Source organism: Telopea speciosissima, chromosome 9, assembly GCF_018873765.1.
Source record: "Telopea speciosissima isolate NSW1024214 ecotype Mountain lineage chromosome 9, Tspe_v1, whole genome shotgun sequence".
Taxonomy (NCBI): domain Eukaryota; kingdom Viridiplantae; phylum Streptophyta; class Magnoliopsida; order Proteales; family Proteaceae; genus Telopea; species Telopea speciosissima.
This window is the reverse complement of record NC_057924.1, coordinates 12,767,086-12,786,888: the sequence shown is the minus strand read 5'-3', so window position 1 is coordinate 12,786,888 and position 19,803 is coordinate 12,767,086. Positions and strand designations below refer to the sequence as shown.

At 40.7% G+C, this 19,803-nt stretch overlaps 1 protein-coding gene across 2 annotated transcripts in view; it reads right to left on the bottom strand.

Moving 5' to 3' along the window:
• Positions 1-19,803, bottom strand: part of LOC122640404 (probable trafficking protein particle complex subunit 13 homolog) — a 29,068-nt gene that overhangs the window by 2,893 nt on the left and 6,372 nt on the right. The window contains exons 8-12 of one of the 2 annotated variants that reach the window (XM_043833579.1): positions 19,066-19,140; positions 2,369-2,485; positions 2,103-2,147; positions 1,822-1,920; positions 1,603-1,680 (exon numbers count right to left, since the gene is read on the bottom strand). In XM_043833579.1, the coding sequence (XP_043689514.1) occupies positions 1,660-1,680; positions 1,822-1,920; positions 2,103-2,147; positions 2,369-2,485; positions 19,066-19,140 (357 nt within the window). In that variant the 3' untranslated portion in view covers positions 1,603-1,659. Of the gene's footprint in view, positions 1-1,602; positions 1,681-1,821; positions 1,921-2,102; positions 2,148-2,368; positions 2,486-19,065; positions 19,141-19,803 lie in introns of those variants that run through there. The other variant, XM_043833578.1, reaches the window with a different exon arrangement.

The following is a 19,803-nucleotide window of genomic DNA, read 5'->3' as shown; positions in this document are numbered from 1 at the left end:
CTTTGGGCTGCCTCAAGCAACCATCAAAGAGATGGAATCCTTTATGTCTACCTTCCTCTGGAAAAGGGTTTGACTCTTCAAGATTTCTTCATCCTACTAGCTGGACTGTAGTTTGCCTCCCCAAGGCAGAGGGAGGTCTTGGTTTGAGAAGGATCAAAGAAATCTACTCAGCCGTTATCATCAAATTGATTTGAAAATTTGCGTTCAAGCAGAAAAGTATTTAGTTGGATTGGATTTACTCGTGCCTCCTTCACCATGACTCCATATGTCTGGCACAAGATTTTTCAACATCAGCCCATTGCTCTTGGAGCCATCTCCACCATTAGTGATGATGGTTCCTCTACCTCTCTTTGGCTTGATCATTGGCATCTTATGGGAGTTCTCCTCAACTCAGTTAGTGCCAGAGCCATCAATAGTGCGGGTCTCTCCAAGCAGTCTATGGTCACCGATATCATTAGCCTTGGTGATTGAGCCCCCTCCGACTTCTTCTCCCTCGCTCTCAGTGGTGTGGAACTCTTTGACCCCCTTGGAGATTAGGCTTCATGGTAATGGAGATAGGATAATCTGGACCCCTGCCTCCTCAAGCCTATTCAACTCCAAAGCGGCATGGAACCTTCATCTGTTCTAAGGGCACCTTACAGCTTTGGTGCAAGCTTGTCTAGTTTAAGCACCATATCCTCTACCACAACTTCACAGTTGCAACCCCTCTTTAACTGCCTTCCAATGCAATTCTTCCTCATCCATCACCAAATCCTAGTGTCCCCCTCTTGTTGCCTATGTTGGAATGTTGAGGAAGATATTGACCATATATATATATTTTTTGCTTGTCCCCTATCCTCCATTTAGAAAGGGGTCCTTGCAAAATATTGACCCAAGAATCATAAGAAGATTCTCCCTTTTCAACGAGAATGGATTTGGGTGCACATTTACTTTGTCGATTCTTCTATTTGTAATGGGGCAAGCTCACCTTTAGTGCCGCCATTAAATAGATTTGGATGGAGAAAAATATAAAAAAATAGTCCCCTACCTCTCGAACCTTTCAGCAGATTTGCAACACCATCTCTTTTGACATTAGAAACAAGATCTCCTCCATCTCCTCCCAATATATTGATTCTCCAAGGAGCAAGCATATTGTTGCTTCCTAGGGTCTTTCTCCCTCTCTTCTGCAGGGCTCTCCCTCCCCCCAAGGGTCTTGCCTAGCTTTGTGTAATTTTTGTTTTTCCTTTCCCCTTTCTTGGGCCCCCGGTATTCTTTCTTCTGCTTGGTAATGAATTATTTATTTATCAAAAAAAAAATAAAAATTGACTTCCTTGCTCAAAAGGGGGAAAAAAATTCCAAGTTCAACAACATCAAACTGAATGATTCAAAGAATAAAATAAAGCTTGAAGTTACAACAAATACTGCTGCAGCAAGGCTTGATGGAGTTAAGGATCAATAGAAAGATCCATTCGTAAGAAGAGTCGGGCAAATGTTCTCCAGTTTCAAGAGAGAACGCCTTCACTGGTCATCAAGTCAAATCTCCCAGGTGTAATAGTGATTAACTGAATGATCAAATGGATCTCTCTAAATAAAAAAATTGTGGGCTTTTGACATGTTTGGTTTTATAAACCAGCTTCTGCAGACTGGTACTCCATGGCTGTAGCCAGCCCCACGAATAAATCAATCTGCATCAACAAATATCTGCAACAAAAGCCCAGTTTGCAAAAGATATGTCACGAAAATAAACCATCAGTCAGTTGGCAATTTCAAGTTTACTGCGACATAACCAAGCCTAAACACTATATTTTCAGTAGATATACACTCAATTATAGTTTAACTAACCTCCAAATCTAGCAAGGGGTTGTAAGTTTTCTTCTCTCTCGTGTCAAACACAGTAATTCCCGTGATTTTCTGAACCCCAAGTCTTGTGGCGATCAGGTTCTGCAGACGCAGAGGGAATGAAAGAGTTCATAAAGATAAAGACTATCAAAGAAATAACAGTTTAGTTGGAGAGCTTATACAAGGACCCAACTGCTTTAAGGTTCAAGCATGGAAAAGAACAGGTTGAACTTTCAAGGTCCAACCACTAGCTTAGCAGGTGAACATCAAGGTATTATTCTCACCAGTTTGAAATCTGTGGAGCTGAGTGCCTCTACCTGTGGCAAAACCTGCACCAGGATGTTGGCCTTGGTATTAATGTCTTAAGTTCTAGATACTGCAAGTTGATGCAATACAAAGTTCTACATACTGCCTCCAGTCCATTCATTTATCCAATTAATCATGTGAGGCTATATATAAAATTAGACAGGAGGGGCAACCAAAAACATTCAAATCGGCATGGATTTTACAAAAAAATAGATCGAGAGTTACTTCCATGCAAATGCCTTACCAGTTTCTGAACACCATCAACAAAAATAGTTTTCTCTTCACGTGGCTCATCTTGTGATAACCAAACTTCAAAGGGGCCCCTATTCCTCTCTGTTTGGTTATTGAGGTTCAAATGTACCTGCCGAAGACAAGTTCACTCAGCTTTTAAGTCATCCAAGTCAATTCAAAAAAATAATCCTCAAGTTTTGCAACTAAGACTAAAGATGTAGCATTTTATTTTATTTTATAAGCTTCTGTGTGGACAACGGACAAAAATATTGAGTGCATCCAATACTGCATTAGTGATCCTACTCAAAGAGCTCAATTGGTGGGCCACAGACTGCATGAGCTATTACCAAAGCAATCTTATCACCTGATCCTAACCATCTAATCCATGGTTAACTTATGAGGTTAACTTGTGATAGGGCATATTCACAAGTTCATCATTAGGGTTAACCAATGATCAATACTAGCATCACAAAGAGTTTCAGCAACCACAAAAATTGAAGTATGTCAAATTATGTTTACTATTTGACGAGGAGTAGAAAAGCAGCTTAACCAATGACATACATCTTAACCCAACAAAAATAAACCCAACTAAACTTAGTGAAAAAACATAAATAGAACTCAATCCCCCATCTCCCCCCCTCCCCAAAAAGAAGAAGATGTGAACTAGTTAGCTTCCTCACACAAGTTTGTAAATAACATGCCCCAGAGAACTGTCCCCCGTATTCTATTTTTGTAATTTAAGTTACTTGATGCAACATCATTTCAAACTGAAATGATGTATTCTTGAACTAAAATCATTATTGAATCAGCTTGAGTTGTATTTTATTTCAATTTTCCAGTTTCGGTGAAAAATACATTAAAGCTGTTAGAATACTTGCTGTAGGGCTATTATTGGAATTGTGTAATATTGTCCTGTGGGAAAAATGTTAGTATGTAAATGAATATTTAACACTTCACTTTAAATCTCTAATATATTTGCTGGAGAGTGATTGATAATTCTCTCTAAAATTCTTTCACTAACTCTTTCTTCTTCTTCTTCCTCTTTGCTTCTCTTCTCTTCCTTTCTTCCTTCCTTCCTTCTTCACCTTTGTTACTTGTTTTCTTGCGACTTGGTATCAGAGCAGGTTGATTTGAGAGTCAATCAAGAGACTCTCTTCCTTCAAATTCAAGAGCATCAAGATTTCTAAGGACAGCAAGAAAGAAGTAACAATATGTAAGAATCTGAGTGTAAATTCACGATCTCCATTAACACCAACAGAAAGTAAAGTTTGGGCTGATTGATAAAATTTGAAGATCAGGAAATCCAAAAGTACCACCAGGTCTGGGATTCATGTCGTTTTTTTTTCCCCCCCTTTCTGGAATGAAGTACGTTGGAGATGAGACCAGAATCAAATGAGTCGCTCAAGGGTTCTTTCCATGGAAATCCTAGCCTCAACTTGTGAGATTCAGGTGTAAGTATCCACAACTTCGAACAAGGGCATACCCAGTGCACGAGGCTCCCGCTACTGCGGCCTGCGGGGTCTGGGGAGGGTCATAATGTACGCAGCCTTACCCCAGCTTTTGCAGAGAGGCAGTTTCCAGACTCTATAAACTCTATACTTCAAACTTTATAAACTGTTTTCCTTCTGGTTTCGTGGACCATCTGTCCATTTCTTGCTTTGAGTGATTCTTCTTAGCTGGGTACTGGTTCTGCTTGATGAGTTTGATGCTTGAAGACTAAAGAGTATATTAGTCTTGGTTTCTATTATGAGATATAGATATGGACCATAAAATTGAAGTTATTTCATGGCTGTGATTTATTTTTTATTAAATATCTGAGATAAAATCACCTATATTTGGGAAGAACTGTGGGTAGAGTGTGTTCGTCCCACTTGGTTAGGGTATCCAACCAACTTCCCTAGTGACAGGGGGTAGGTAGGAATAGGTTCCTAAAACCCCCCAGACTGGATCCCCAAAACACCCAAACCCGAAATTCAATAGAAAAGGTCAACAAAATTCAACTTTCTTATATGAAGGTCAAATTCTAAGAATCAGTCACAAATATATAGAATAGGACCCTCTGCGAAAGCAGGGGTAAGGCTGCGTACATTATGATCCTCCCCAGACCCCGCAATAGTGGGAGCCTCATGCACTGGGTACGCCCTTTCTTTAGGAGTTCTTCAAAAGATAGGATTGATCTAACAATCAGATTAAAAGTAATGAAAAGAACATTGAATTCTGAAACACAACCCAGAAAACAGAAGAATACAAATTAAATCAAATCTGAAGATCAGATCAGCCTGAAATTAAAATCGAGTTCTTGTCCTGGTTGGATCACACAATTCCCAAAGTATGAATCAAATTTAATGGCTAATTGAGAATAATATGAATATCACAGACCTGAAATAGAAATTTTTAAGAGAGCTCGGCATTTGTGCTAATTGTGGCCGTGGCTCTAACTTCTCTGGGAGAGGGCGTGGCTCATGGGACGGTTGTGGTTGTGGCGGCAGAAGTACAGGTGGACAGCAAACTGACCGACCTTTCAAATTATGTACCTTTTGCGGGAAGCCTAACCACACTATTGACACATGCTGGGCTAAACATGGACGACCAGAGCGGGCTCCATCCTTAGCTAATTAAGTTGTGCCTGATGGCAGTACTCTTAAGGTATTTACTGGCGACATCAATCCTGCATCAAACATGGCCGACTAGAGCGGGCTCCATCCTTAGCTAATTCAGTTGTGTCTACTGGTGACATCAATTCTGCAGCCTCATCTGGAGGATTTCCATCAAGGTTTGTGTCTCACGATGATTACAATCACCTATTAAAGCTTATACAGAACCTAAAAACATCCGGTTCTTCCCCATCCACTGCTGCTCTGGCTCATACAGGTACATCAGCCTTTCTTACCTCTACCACTACCACCACTCTATGGATCATTGATTCTGGTGCTACTACCCATATAATCGGTAAGTAGGAATTATTTTCATCTTTACCCAAAGTTTCAAACTCCTCTCATGTCATACTTGTAAATGGTTCCTCTACCAATGTGACTGGTACTGTATCCATGCACTTGTCACATGTTCTTCATGTACCTCAGTTACCCTTGAGCTTATTATCTGTTAGTCAATTGACTAGATCTCTTAACTACTCAGTCACTTTTTTTTCCTTCTTATTGTGTGTTTCAGGACCTTCAGTCAAGGAGGAGGATTGGTGGTGGGCTTGAGTAGGCTGGACTTTACTATCTTAATGGCACTGGTTAGTCTAATGTTGTTGCTATTACTATTGGTGTTCCTTCTCCACTACAATGGCATTTTCGGTTAGGACATCTATCTTTATCCAAGATTCAGCATATTGTTCCGTAATAAGACAAGAACAAGACCCCAAGTTGTTGTTGCAATTAAAGAAGATGTGCTTTCTAGGTGTGCCTCCATTTCTCTTACTGGGACTTACACCCCTAGAAATCAGTTTCTTATTGATAGTTGGGGAATTAATGTGCATTGGATTCCTACTGTTCCGAAGGCATGTTCATGGCTTCGACCTCTTCAGTCTATGTTTGCTTTGCATTGTGATGGTTCTCTATCCCAAGAAAAGGCAACTTATGGAGGGCTGATTCGTGATGCTATGGGTCTCCCCATTATTGCTTTTGCAGGTGTAGGTGTAGATAGATCAGTCCTTTCTATGGAATTGTACGCTATCTTCCGGGGTATGACTTTATGTATTGAAAAAGGTTTCTATGACGTGTCCATTCGGTCAAATTCCAAATTGGCTGTGGACTTGCTAAATGGAAAGATTAAAGGTCCTTGGGCATTATAGTGGTTGAAGAGTAAAATCCAGCATTTGAGTGCCTCTCTTTCTTTGGTGGAATATAAGCATGTGTGGAGGGAGGTGAATCAACCAGCAGATTACATTGCCTCCTTACCTACGGGTGATGTGGAGACTATTCTCCAACCGGTTGATTTCCCGGAGGAACTTTGTAAATTGGTTAAGGGGGATGCTGATTTCTGTATCTACTATCAGCTGTAGCTTCCTTGTTTTTGGCACTTTGGTTGATACGGGGCCTGTCCCGTTTTAGTTAGGGGCCTCCCATTTCCCTCTTTAAGCATATTTTAAAAAGGTTCTAGGTGGCTTCCTGTTTTTTGTATATTTATTTTTTCCTTTTTCTTTTTTTTTTTTAAATATAATTTACTTATCCAAAAAAAAGAAGATTCAGCATATGGTTCCCAGTTGCAAATCTGTGTCTCACTTGGAATGTGAAGCCTGCGAACTTGGAAAGCATCACCAGTCATCTTTTCCTGCTCGTAGTCCTTCTCATAGTCAGTATTTATTGGTGATGTATACATTGACGCTGCCCTTCCCTAACTGATGTAGATCCTGGCCAGAAGAAAAAGCAGAAGAACCAGACCCAGCTGGCCCTTTGAACCAGGTCCTTTTGGGCTAGAACTGGACCAGCTCGAGCCAGCCCAGCAGGGCTCCTAGAAGCTGCCCAAAGATGCTCCACGATTTTGACAGCCTTTTGTCCTTGACCAGTCAACTAGGATTGTTGCACCTTAGTTTCTATTTTCATGATTGCAGCCTTTAGTAGCTACTAAATTTACTAGTTTCTAATTTTGTTCCTTGCATGTTGGCTGAATTATAAAGGCTTAGTAGTTTCTAATTTTAGTTACCTTCTATTTTAGTTAGGTTTTAGTAGTTTCCTATTTCCCTACCTTTTATTTTTGAATCAGTTTCTATTTTTATTGTACGCTTGCCTAAGCTATTAATAGGCCCCCTATTGTAAGGAAGGAACAGATTTTGAAGAATAGAATTTCGGGCTATGCTAGCCATCAATTTTGGGAGAATATCCTTGTTTCAACAGCTGGGATAGCTGTGGGTGAGAGACCCAGGCTGAGAAAGCCATTCCCCTACCCCTTTCTTCTATCTTCTCTGTTCTGCTCAATCTCCCTTAGTACTGCTGCTACTAATCTGTGACTGCAACAACCGCTGCAATCGATCCCTGCTGAAGTCCAGAAGTTGTTCTCCAATCAAGTTCTTGACTGCTGCTGCTGCTCATCATCAAAAGAAGGATCGAAGTACACCTCTGCAGATCTGTGCGCGCCCTACTTCCTGCAACAATCGAACCTGCTCTTCTTTGGAGTCTAAGTCCTGTTCCAGTAGAGCTTTTGAGGATTGAACCAGACCAACAGGAAGCCCCCTTGATCCCAGTTTAAGCCCTTGTGGCTGGCTGGATTGTCTTGCAGCCTAAACCTTCTAATTTCATCCCCAACTCAGATCTCTTCTGCTGTACATCAGAATTGAACCAAACTTCCAGCAAAGCTTCATCCCTTCAAGGCCTACACTCGATCCTCATTGGAGCCCAAACACAGTGCTGGTTTGTGAGATATCCCATAACCTCCTATTTTGGTGTCGCATTGTCGCCTTCATATCTCAGCCTCTAGCCACCAGAATTGGCTGAAATTTGGAGGGAAGGTTCTTCTCACTTCCATCTACACTTGACCTGAATTTGACACAGTTCTACAGGCTTGTTTGGTTTGAATTCTAAAACTTATAATTCTGAGTTTTATTGTTACTTTGATTTATGGATTTGTTTGGGGCTAGATTAACCCTACTCTAGTCTTACATTACTAATAGTTCGAACTTCTAGGTGAAACGATAGTGAACATAGTATCAGAGCAAGGAGGTCAATTGTTCGACACTTGGGAAGTGTGTCAGAAGAGTTTTCTCAACATTTCTTCTCCTTTGGTGCCACGCGAAGAAAATGCCACAAGGACCATGGGATCTTGGCATGTATGTGCAGGGGAGTTTTGATGTATACATTGATGCTGCCCTCCCTAACAGTTCAAGCTTTTAGGTGAAACGGTAGCGAACATTGTATCAGAGCTAAGCACCACATCACGGGTTCGAGTCACAGAAATGGCTACCTAGGAGTAGAGTGAAAGCCATCAAGAAATGGCTACCTACTTCCAGGCAAAAACCCTAGGGCAGAGTGGAGCCGCTTGGAAAGGGCTACCTACAGCCAGCGTGAGAGCCGCCGAGGACAACGGCTGCGGAAGCATGGTGGTCTGTTATGTACCTAATGGGGCTTGATCTAGTGTACGGGCTCTAGATTGGGCCAGCCTAGTATGGGATAGGTTAAAGGGCTTGATTTAACGCGTTCCATCAGCTTCAGAGCTTTTGGCGTATTGATCAAGTATCTAACATTTGGTATCGGAGCAGGGAGGTCAAGTGTTCGACTCCTAAGAAGTGCATCGGAAGAGTTTTCCCAACATTTCTTCTCCCTTGGTGCCACGTGAAGGAAATGCCGCATGAGTTCCACGTGCTAGGACAATGAGATCTTGGCATGCACGAGCGGAGGAGTGTTAATGTATACATTGATGTTACCCTTCCCTAACAGTTCGAGCTTTTAGGTGAAACGGTAGTGAACATATATTTTCTTTAGTCCATTTGGACATTTGGGATCCCTGACATGTCCGTAATAGGTTAAGTTTTTCTTACTTTGTTACCTTTGTGGACGAACATTCCCGGTTAATTTGGGTGTATTTGTTAAGATCGTTCCAAATTTTTGTCTATGCTAAAAGATTTTTATCATGAAATAATGACCCAATTTGACATTTTTATCAAGAATTTTCGTTCTGGTAATGTCCTAGAGAACACTCAATGTGAAATTTCTGCTTTTGACTCTACTCATGGTATGATCCACCAAACGAGTTGTTCATATACCCTTCAGCAGAATGGGGCGGCTGAACGGAAAAACAAACACTTATTTGAGATTGCTTGGTCTCTCATGCTTCATATGAATGTTCAAAAACATTTTTGGTGTGATTTTATACTCACTACATGTTACTTGATTAATCTCATGCCTTCATCTGTTCTCCAAACATAAATCACCCTTACCTTTTGTGTTTCCCAAACAACCCTTGTTTTCTTTGACACCTTGGGTTTTTGGTTGTGTTTGTTTTGCCCATATTTTACACCCTCAAGTCGATAAGTTGTCTCCTAGGGCGGTCAAATGTTTTTTTTTTGGGGGGGTATTCTCACACTCAATCAGCTCCTACGCCAGAAGTTCCAACTTGCCAGTGGCTCTTTGCAAAAGTACTCGTTCTTGCTTCTAAAAGTCTCTAATTCCTCATACTTTACACAATCTTACCTTGTCCATATCTACTACTAACTCTATTCCTCAATCTTATCAAGAAGCTTTATCTCATCCTAGATGGAATGTGGCTATGGAAACAGAAATGGATGCTTTAGTTTCTCGTCAGACATGGACTCTGGTGGATTTACCTCCATACAAGGATCTTGTGCGGTGTCGTTGGGTGTATACAGTTAAGTACAATCCAGATGGTTCAGTTGAACGACTTAAGGCTCGTCTGGTTGCGAAGGGATATACACAGACATATAGTGTGGATTACTTCGAGAATTTCTCAACAGTTGCTCGCCTTAATTCCTTTCCTGTTCTTATATCCTTAGCTGTCAATCTTGACTGGCCTCTTTATTAGTTGGACATCAAGAATGCTTTTTTATATGGTGATCAGCATGAGGAAAATATATATGGAGTAACCTCCAGGGTATGTTGCTCAGGGGGAGAATTCACATAGAGTATGTAAGCTTCACAAGGCTATTTATGGGTTAAAACAATCACCTAGAGCCTGGTTTGACAAATTCAGCTTGATTGTTACTAAGTGTGGTTTCACACAATTTTATTCTGATCATTCTGTCTTTGTTCGTTGTCGAAGGATTTAAGGTGGTGGTACTAGTTGTTTATGATGATGAAATTATTGTATCTGGTGATGATACGCTTGGTATTGCAGAAGTAAAATCTTTTCTTCATCAGCATTTTCAGATGAAAGACTCGGGTTTTCTCAGTTTTTTCCTAGGTATTGAAGTCTTATGAAGCAAGAAAGGAATTAACTTGTCACTACGGAAGAATGTCTTGGATCTTTTTTTCTGGAAGTGGTATGCTTGTGTGTAAACCAGTAGGTACTATTATGGATCCTCACCAGAAGTTTGGTACAAAAGACGGTGAAGTTTTTGATGATGTGCACCAATAAAAGAGATTAGTTGGGAAGGTTAATTATCTCATTGTTACTAGACCTCAAATTTCCTTTGTTGTGGGTAACATTGGTCAGTATACAGTCGCTGAAGAAAATTCATTGGGAAGCATCATGTCGCATATTAAGGGTATCTCAATGGGGCTCCAGGAAAGGGGCTCATTTATTGTCCACATCAAAGTATTGATGTGGTAAGGTTTTCTAATGCTGATTGGGCTGGTGCTGATGGTGATCGGAGATCTACCACAGGCTATTGCATTTTTATTGGTGGTAATCTTGTTACATGGTTCGATCAAGAAGCAAATAACTGTGGCTAGATCTAGTGTTGAGGCTGAATATAAAGCTATGGCCCATATTGCGGGAAAGTGGTTGAAGTTACTTAATGTAGTTCTAGATAGGGTAAAGCCCTACTAGAAGCCAATTAAACCAGGACCAATAACAAGGAACTAAGGGGCTGTTGGTTTTGCAATGTCAGTGCAGTTTTAGGTCAAATCTAGAGCTTAGGTTAGGATAATGGAAGGGGGGCTTAGGGGGTATGGCTAGGCAGGTTTATAGGACTCTAATAATGTAGGTATTATAGAGTTTTAAGTGTTCTGAAAATTCTATAAAACTGGGCAGTAAGTCAGGATCGACTATGGGTTTTGGGGAAAATTAATGAAGGATGAGGGGATTAGGGTTTTGATGGACAAATATGGCTGAGCAGCAAGATCTAGAGTTTAATGGAATTAGGGTTTAATGGAATCCAAGCAAAAATAACGGGGGATCAGTTGGGAAAGGGAGTAGAGGATTAGAAGAAGAAATTAATGAACAAGTTGCTGCAGAAATCCACTAGCAACAGCTTGGACAGAAGTGAAGGATAGAACCGCCTTCGAATTGGGATCCTCCCGGCCGTCACGGCGCAAGGAGTCGATCAGATTCCACCAATCCCTTTCCACCTTGATAGAACCACAAGGATGCACACTCACAAGGAGCACAGGAGCAGCAACAATGGCAGCCAACAAGCAAAAGCTTTTTCATTAATCAAATTCGTATTCAAGGCTTTGCTCCCTTACAACCTTATATAAAAGACTCAAAAATAGACTTACTACTCTAAAAAGGAAAGGCCTAACCCAATCCTTAACCTATTTGGTAACTTAAACTGATTAGAAAACTAAAATACTAAAAGAAATAGACTCAAAACATGGCTGGACTTATAGAGTCCTAATCCAGCTCAACTTACATCACATGATCATTTAAGTTGTCACATGACCACTTAACCAAGTCACATGATCATTTAAATTGAACCAATTTGAACCGGTTCAATTAAAAAAACATAAAAATAAACTAAGTACTGGGCTAATCCCGTACGCAACCTATATACCCCTAGTTTAGGCTCATTAAAGTGCCCTACTACATAGAAAACCCTTGGGATCAAAGGCCCAACATATATATATCCCAACCCTAGACTTATTTCTAAAGAAATAAGCCCATTTCGGTGATGAATCTGCATCATTACTACTTCAAAAAATTGAGTTTTCCAGTTATTCAACCTATGACGATGTTTTGTGATAATTAAGCAACTATCTACATTGCAAGTAACCTTGTGTTTCATGAAAGAACCAAGCATATTGAGGTTTACTACCACTTTGTGAGGAATGTTGTTACGAAGAAATTGATTGTTACTCTGTTTGTTTCATTTGTTTATTAGTTAGCCGATCTGTTTACCAAGTCTCTTTTTGGTTTTGCTTTCTGGAAGTGTTGTTCCAAGCTGGGCATGAGAGATTTGTATGTTCCAGCTTGAGGGAGAGTGTTAAAGTGTGGTCATATAGGAGTCGTGGACCCCTATTGGACCCACTAATGTGGGTACATAATGTAGTCCTAGATTGGTAGGAGACCAACTAGGAGCCAATCAACCAGAATCTGTTATGAACAGGTGAATCGGCTAGGTCAAAATAGGGTTAGGGTTTGATGTATGGATTATGTTAAGTCAAGGTAGGGGATATCTATCAGTGAAGGACCTGAGATGTTTTAATGGAGGGAAGTATGCTGATTTGAATTAACAACAATATAGGGTTAGGGTTCCGGGTTTTTGAAAAGAGTAAACTAGGGGAATCAAAGATTTAGAGTGGGAGGATAGGGCTAGGGATTGGATCAAGTGCTATAGGGGCAGGGGTGGAGAGTTTGATCTAAAAAAGGAAGGATTTTGCTGGCTGGTTTGGTCTGGGCAGAATTTAGGTTATGGGAATATTGTTCAGCGATGGAGGGGATGTTAGGGTTTGGTAGTTTGGAGGATTAGAAGAAGAAAGGTTAGGGTTGGGATGAATCAAACTCACTGTTGTTGCAGAATTTCTTGACAGCAGCTTGTTTGATTGAGAAACTTGAATAAAAATTGAATCTTTAACTTGAACTAGAACTTGAAGAGAGCTTCGAAGAACCACCCGGGCTTCACACCACAAGGTGTCGATTGAATCAAACACCAATCCCACTATCGAACCACCCGGGCTTCCCACCGCAAGGTGTCAATCAGATCAAACACCGATCCCACCAGCCTTGATCAAACACAAGACAAAAATCTTCAATGGAGAAGAAGAGCAGCAAAAGCTTTTCATTAATATCAAAATTCGTGTTCAATACTTGTCTCCCTTACAACCTTATATAAAAGACTCAAAAATAGACACCTATACTAAAAAGGAAAGGCCTAACCCAATCCTTAACTTATTGGGTAACTTAAACTGACCAGGAAACTGAAATAGACTCAAAACAGAGTCCTAATCCAGCCCCACTAAGAACTTAAAAGAAAACTACTAAAATCACTTAAATTGAACCATTGGTTGAACCGATTCAATTTATGAACAAAAGCACGGAAATAAAACTAGTATGGAACTAAAACAACTAATTCCGTATGCAACCTAATTACCCATATTTTAGGCCCATAAAAGTAGCATATTACATAGAAACCCCTGGGATCAAAGGCCCAACATGTATATAACCCAACCCTAGACTTATTCTTAGAAACCCCTAGGAGTTAGTAGTTCTCACGATAGAGGGCTTGTATCTATCTTGAGTGAAGTCTAGTTAGTTTTGGTTTGTGCTTTATTTGAAAGTTTCCTATTAGAGACAGGATTCCTTATTACATTGTAATTCTATTAGCTTGATTTATGCATTATAAATAAAGGAGGAGTCCAACGCTAAACTGGCTCTCTCTTCCTCTTCTAGTGTGCTGGTTTTTGATTTCTCTCTTGTCACAGGTTTGATATAAATATGCTTTCTTTCATGGCGATTTACAAGAGGAAATGTATATGCAAGTTCCGCTTGGGTTCAAATTTCTCATAGGTGAAGGGCAGGAATGCAAACTAAAAAAGGTTCTCTATGGCATTAAAAAGTTTCCAAAAGGCTTGTGATGCAGTGCAGGCCCAACGATTGGGTTTCAAAGGAGGTTCAAGTCTGGCCCTTATTTTGGGGCAACTGATCCAGTTGATATCTGCCCAAGTTAGCCATCGATTCTGCCAAGATACGCCACCAACCAGAAGAGCTATATCCCAGATTTGGATAGATATCGAATCAACCTAAGAAGAATCGAATTCTGCCCATTCTGTCATATCGACCTGCTGAGTTGTAGGGGCGTTAATTTCCAGATTTGAAGGGGATATCATCCAGTATGTCAAGCCAATATTCTGCCTGCATTATAGGGATCAACCAGCTTTCGTTTTGGGAAGAGATTGGCCATATCGACTAGAAAATATTCCTAAGATTTACCATGGCCATTGCGTTGAGAAGATTTTAGAGGATTATCACAGTTTGCAATCACTCCTATGATATAGGGAATTATGGTTTCTTGCGTGGGATTTTATTATTTAGAAGATTAGTTTTGATTTTATAGGTTTTATTAATTAGTAGTTTCCTTTGAGTTCTCTAGGATTCTTTAGTTTCTTAATTAGATTGGGATTGGGTTCCTTATAATTGGTTTATTATAAATATGTGGCTGAGCAGAAAAGGGACAGAGATTGAAGAAAAGAGAGCCATGGTTGAAGCTGTGAGATGCGGCAACGGTGAGAGACCGTGGGTGAGAGGGCTTGGGTGAGAGACCCTGGACTGAGAGAGTCCCCTATCCCCCCTTCCATATTCTCTTCTTCTTCTCTATCCTTTTATGTTCTTCTTTCATATGTAAACAGAAAAAGGGCGTACCTAGTACACGAGGCTCCTGCCACTGCGGGGTCTGGGGACAGTCATAATGTAAGCAGCCTTACCCCTGCTTTGCATAGAGGCTGTTTCCAGAGACTCAAACCCATAACCACTTGGTCACAATGGAGCAACCTAACCGTTACACCAAGGTCCACCCTCTTTCATATTTAAACAGAAAAGAGCAACAAAAAACTCAGTTACTCAATTTTATTTTTCCTTATTTTATTGATCCTGCTGCAGTCGATCTCCCACTGGTTTTTCCCTAGTTCAAGGTCAAGTTTGCATTAGCTTGATTCAAGAGATTTAGACAAGTCACATTAAAGATTGGATACATTCATAGCCAAGCTGACCATACTATGTTTGTTAGACAAGGCAATGGTAAAATCATGGTCTTGATTGTTTGTGGATGACATTGTAGTGACAGGCAATAAGAGGGCGGGCCTCGGCGCAACAATAAGGTTCCTCCAATGCGACCTAGTGGTTGTGGGTTCGAGTCGGGAAACAGCCTCTCCGTGAAGCGGGGTAAGGCTGCGTACATTATGACCATCCCCAGACCCCGCAATAATGGGAGCCTTGTTCACTAGGATTGTAGTAACAGGATATGATCAAAAGGAAATAAAAAGGCTCAAAACTTACCTGGCTCAACAGTTTGAGATTAAAGATCTTAGTAGTTGGTACTTTAAAGCATTTCTTGGGAATTGAAGTGTTGAAATCAAAGAAGGGAGTTCACATTTGTCAAAGGAAGTACGTGTTGGACCTCTTGAAAGAGACAGGGATATCGGTTGTAAACCTGTTGAGTCTCCCGTTGACCAAAATCATAAACTAGGTGACGATAATGGTCATCCATTAATTGATGCAGGGAGGTATCAAAGACTTGTTGGACCGTTGGAAAGCTAACCTATCTCTCTCACAATCGTCCAGACAAAGCATATGTTGTTGGAGTAGTAAGCCAATTTATGTAATACCCAGGACTGGTCATATGGAAGTTGTATACCACATCCTCAAGTATTTGAAATCGAGCCCAAGAAAGAGACTGTTGTATACTAAACATAATCACTTGAGGGTTGAGGCATACCGCTGTAGACTGGGCAGGGTCTATAACAGATATAAGATCTACATCAGATTACTGTACCTTCGTAGGTGGGAACCGACTATCTTGACGAAAAGGCCCAACAAGGGAAGCAGGTGAATACTCGAAAGCCAAAGATCTATTTCGTCTCGTCCCTTAGTCCCGTCTGTAAACAGTCTGTTTTTTTTTTCTGGTTACTTGGAGGAGTAAAAAACAATCTGATATTGTTAGATCAGGTGCAGAGGCAGACTTTGGAGCAATGGCACATGGAGTTTGCAAACTCTTATGGGTGAAGAAGTTGGTTCAAGAATTGGGTTTTGAGATTGATGGCTCCATAAGACTATATTGCAACAATAAGGATGCTATTAGCATAGTTCATAATCCTGTGCAGCATGATCTTACAAAGCACATTGAGGTTGATAGGCACTTCATAAAAGAGAAATGGACTCTAGGAGTATCTGCACCGTTTGTGAAGACAAGAGATCAGTTGGCTGATGTGCTGACAAAAGGAATCGCTTCTCCATTTGTTTGGCACTCTATTAAGCAAGCTAGGCATGTATTATATCTATTCCCTCAGCTTCACGGAAAGTGTTAGAATATTTGTTGTAGGTATGTTATTGGAATTGTGTGTAATAATTGTCTTGTGGAAAATTTGTAGTATGTAAATGTATATTTGCACTTTAATTTAAATCTCTAATATATTTGTTCGAGAGAAATCGATAGTTCTCTCTAAGCTTCTCTCATGAACTCTTTCTTCTTCTTTCTCTTCTGTTGAATTCTGTGAATACTGGCTTAGTTAGTGTGACTACATCCATTCTTTATTTATAATATGATAGGGAACATTCTGGAATAGGTCCAAGGACATTATTACCCCTAGGACCAATTTTACCCTTGAAACCCATATCACAACACTCCCCCTCAAGTTGGTGCATATATGTCAAACATGCCCAACTTGCTAATTACAGAACAAAACAACTTACAACTAATTCCTTTGGTAAGAGTATCAGCCAGCTGCTCACAAGACTGGATAAATGGATTACAAATTACTCCTTGCTCCAATTGTTCCTTGATAAAATGCCGGTCAATCTTAACATGTTTGGTACGGTCATGTTGGACCAGGTTGTGGGCAATACTGATTGATGACTTGCTATCACAATAGAGTTGCATAGGAAGATCAGCACCTAGACCCAAATCTTGAAGAAGACCCTTGAGCCAGAGAAGTTCACTTTACAGTTTAAATCCCTAGTTAAGCTACTAATCAACAAATTAGTAGAAAACTTAGGGAAATGTAACACAAAGGAAAGGCAAAGAAAAGAAGTGCACTGAACTGATCCCTTTCCTGAGTTAGGAGAAAGAGACCCGTCAGCAACATGAACCTTATTATGACCAAATAAAGGAGAATATTTGAAAAAAAAAAAGAGAGGAAGAACCTGTCATATGGTCGGTTGCCCCGAAGTCAATGACCCAAGAATCAGGTATGTCCAAGGTGCAATTCCCACCAAATGGAATACCTGTGGAAGGATTGGTAGAATGATCGAAAGGCAGAGAAACAGCCAAAGCAGCCAATGAAGAAGATGCAAATGCTGAAGAAGACATGTCCAAGCAAGTCATCATGTCCCGGAGATTTTGCAGTTCAACCACAACTTATGAAAGAGATTGGTCAGCAAGCTGCTCGTCAGTAGATGCCTGATATGCACGGGCATTATTGGAACGATTGGAACCACCCTTCTCACGCCCACAGGTATCTGCAGGGCGACCATGAAGCTTCCAACATTGGTCCTTAGTGTGCCAGTCCTTCCCACAGTGGTCACATTTAATAAGGGAGTGATCACTAGTCACCCGATCACCACCAATAGAGCGGGAAGAATTCCCACGAGAATTAGATTGAGAACCAGCAGGGAGGGCCAATCGTTCCTAAGTAATGGGAGTAAACATGGCTGTACGCCTACTGTCTTCAGCCGAAAGAATTGCATAGGCTTGCTCAAGAGTGGCTAGAGGATCACGATTCAGAATATTGGCCCTGATCTGATCAAACTCAATATTTAGACTAGCCAAAAAATCAAAGACCCTCAAACCATCTTCCCACTTTCGGAAGGCTGTAACGTCAACATCACATGTTGCAGTGAAGGTTCCCAAAAAATCCAATTGCTGCCACATAGTGCACATTTTATTATAATATTGAAAGAGGGACAACTCCAACTGCTTAGTCGAGTGGATCTTCTGACGAAGCTCATAACATTGGGCAGCATTCCCGACCTAAGAGTAGGTGTCCTGGGCTATCTTCCAGATCTTGGCAACCGTATCAAAGAGAAGGTAACACCCGACAATCTCTTGGTCCATGGAATTAACCAGATAGGACATGACCAAGAAATTAAAAATCATCCATCGATCTTGTGCAATACCAGCATCGGTAAGCCTGACCGTAGTTCCAATGATGTAGCTAGATAAACCACAGGAACCAATAGCGAACAAACAAGAACGAGACAACAATAGATAGTTGTTGCCATTTAATTTAATGAGGCTGGCTGGAAACGGAGAAAATCACGTTGCGACGTTCCATCGGGGCCAGAGGAAGCAGAAGTGATCTCTGAATTGCCAGGCATGGTAGCTGGTTTTAAAAAAAATTACTCAAGAACAGAAAAAAACCTCCAAAAAATTTTAATGCATAGGGAGGTCAATAAACAGCCCTTGGTGGGAGACAACTCACCACCAAGGGTAGAAAGAAGAAGGCGACAAAGGGGAAGAGGACTCCCGCGAGAGAGAAGAAGGGCAAGAGGACTGCGGGAGATTGGAAGCGAGGCGGAAGACTGGAGGGGCTGGCGAAGGTGGCGGAAGGATGGTGAAGGCTGGCGGAAGGTTGGTGGAGGAGGTGGTGGAGGGCGGTGGTGTGCTAGGGTGAGATCATGAGAGAGAGAGAGAGAGAAAGGAAAAAAGTTGTCCCATATTCCCGGATGATTTTTGGCTCTGATGCCATGTTGAATTCCGTGAATACTAGCTTAGCCAGTGTGACTACAGCCATTTTTTATTTATAATATGATAGGGAACATTCTGGAATAGGTACAAGGACATTATTACCCCTAGGACAATTTTGCCCTTGAAACCCATATTACAACATCTTCTCATATTCTCTTCCCTTCCTTCCTTCCTTCCTTCTTCACCTTTGCTATTGTTTTCTTGCAACTAAATCAACCATACACGCATGAATTCTCTTCCTTTGTTTTTTCTTTTCCATTCCCCCCCCCCCCTCATCGCCCATGAAAACCTAGTTAAGTTTATGGGAATCAAGCAACTTCTGTGGAATCTCAACTGTCAAATTACATGGTAAGCACATTTTGGTACCTTTGGCAAAAATGATATATAATTAGTTATAGACCTAGTTGGAAAACTTTTGTTAGTTGCAAATATATACTTCAAGGCAAACCAATACATCCAAGTTATAGTAAGATAATCACCAAAAAGGGTTTCTCCAAGACTGTCAAGGATGGAATATCCAGAATCTGCAGTTCGATGTCTTGTCGTGCAATGGGCTGCAAAATAAACAAACTCGGGTCAACTTAGAAGTTGAGATTCTTACGTAAAGAACATGGTAAAACTCCTCATACAAAATATATGTATACCCTAAATGACAATTGCAGATGAATTCAGAAAAAAAAAAACTAATTGTGTAGAGGTAGAGTTCCGATTGCAAGTTGAAACAACATAAACATCTTTAAGAGAGGGAGGGGGAAGCAAAAGAGAAGGAAAAAAATATTGATAAAGAGGATAATATATCAAAAATTGGAGAAGAGAAGGACTGATCTTATTTTCTTCTGCTTTTCTTTCTAATTAAATGAACATATGTACAGATGTTTCACGATACTGTACCAATATGCCTCCACTCCCCTTCAATTGTTTTCTCCATGAGCATCATATTATTGTACCCAAGTTAGTATGCACATTCTATGAATCAGGGGCCGAAAAGTAGTAGACAAGCAAAGGGTACCTTCACCCACATGGGTTATTAGTACCTCTGTTACAAATTTTTTTTTGGATGAATAAAAATTTAATTACGAAGAAAAGAGAAAGAATGTACAAGCCGAAGCAAAAACTAACTGGGGGTTAGGATAGAAGAAGGGATGCCCCAGGAGACAACAATGAGCCTGTTCCTTGGGGAATCCTTCACATCCTTAAGGGGGAGGGATCTAACTTTA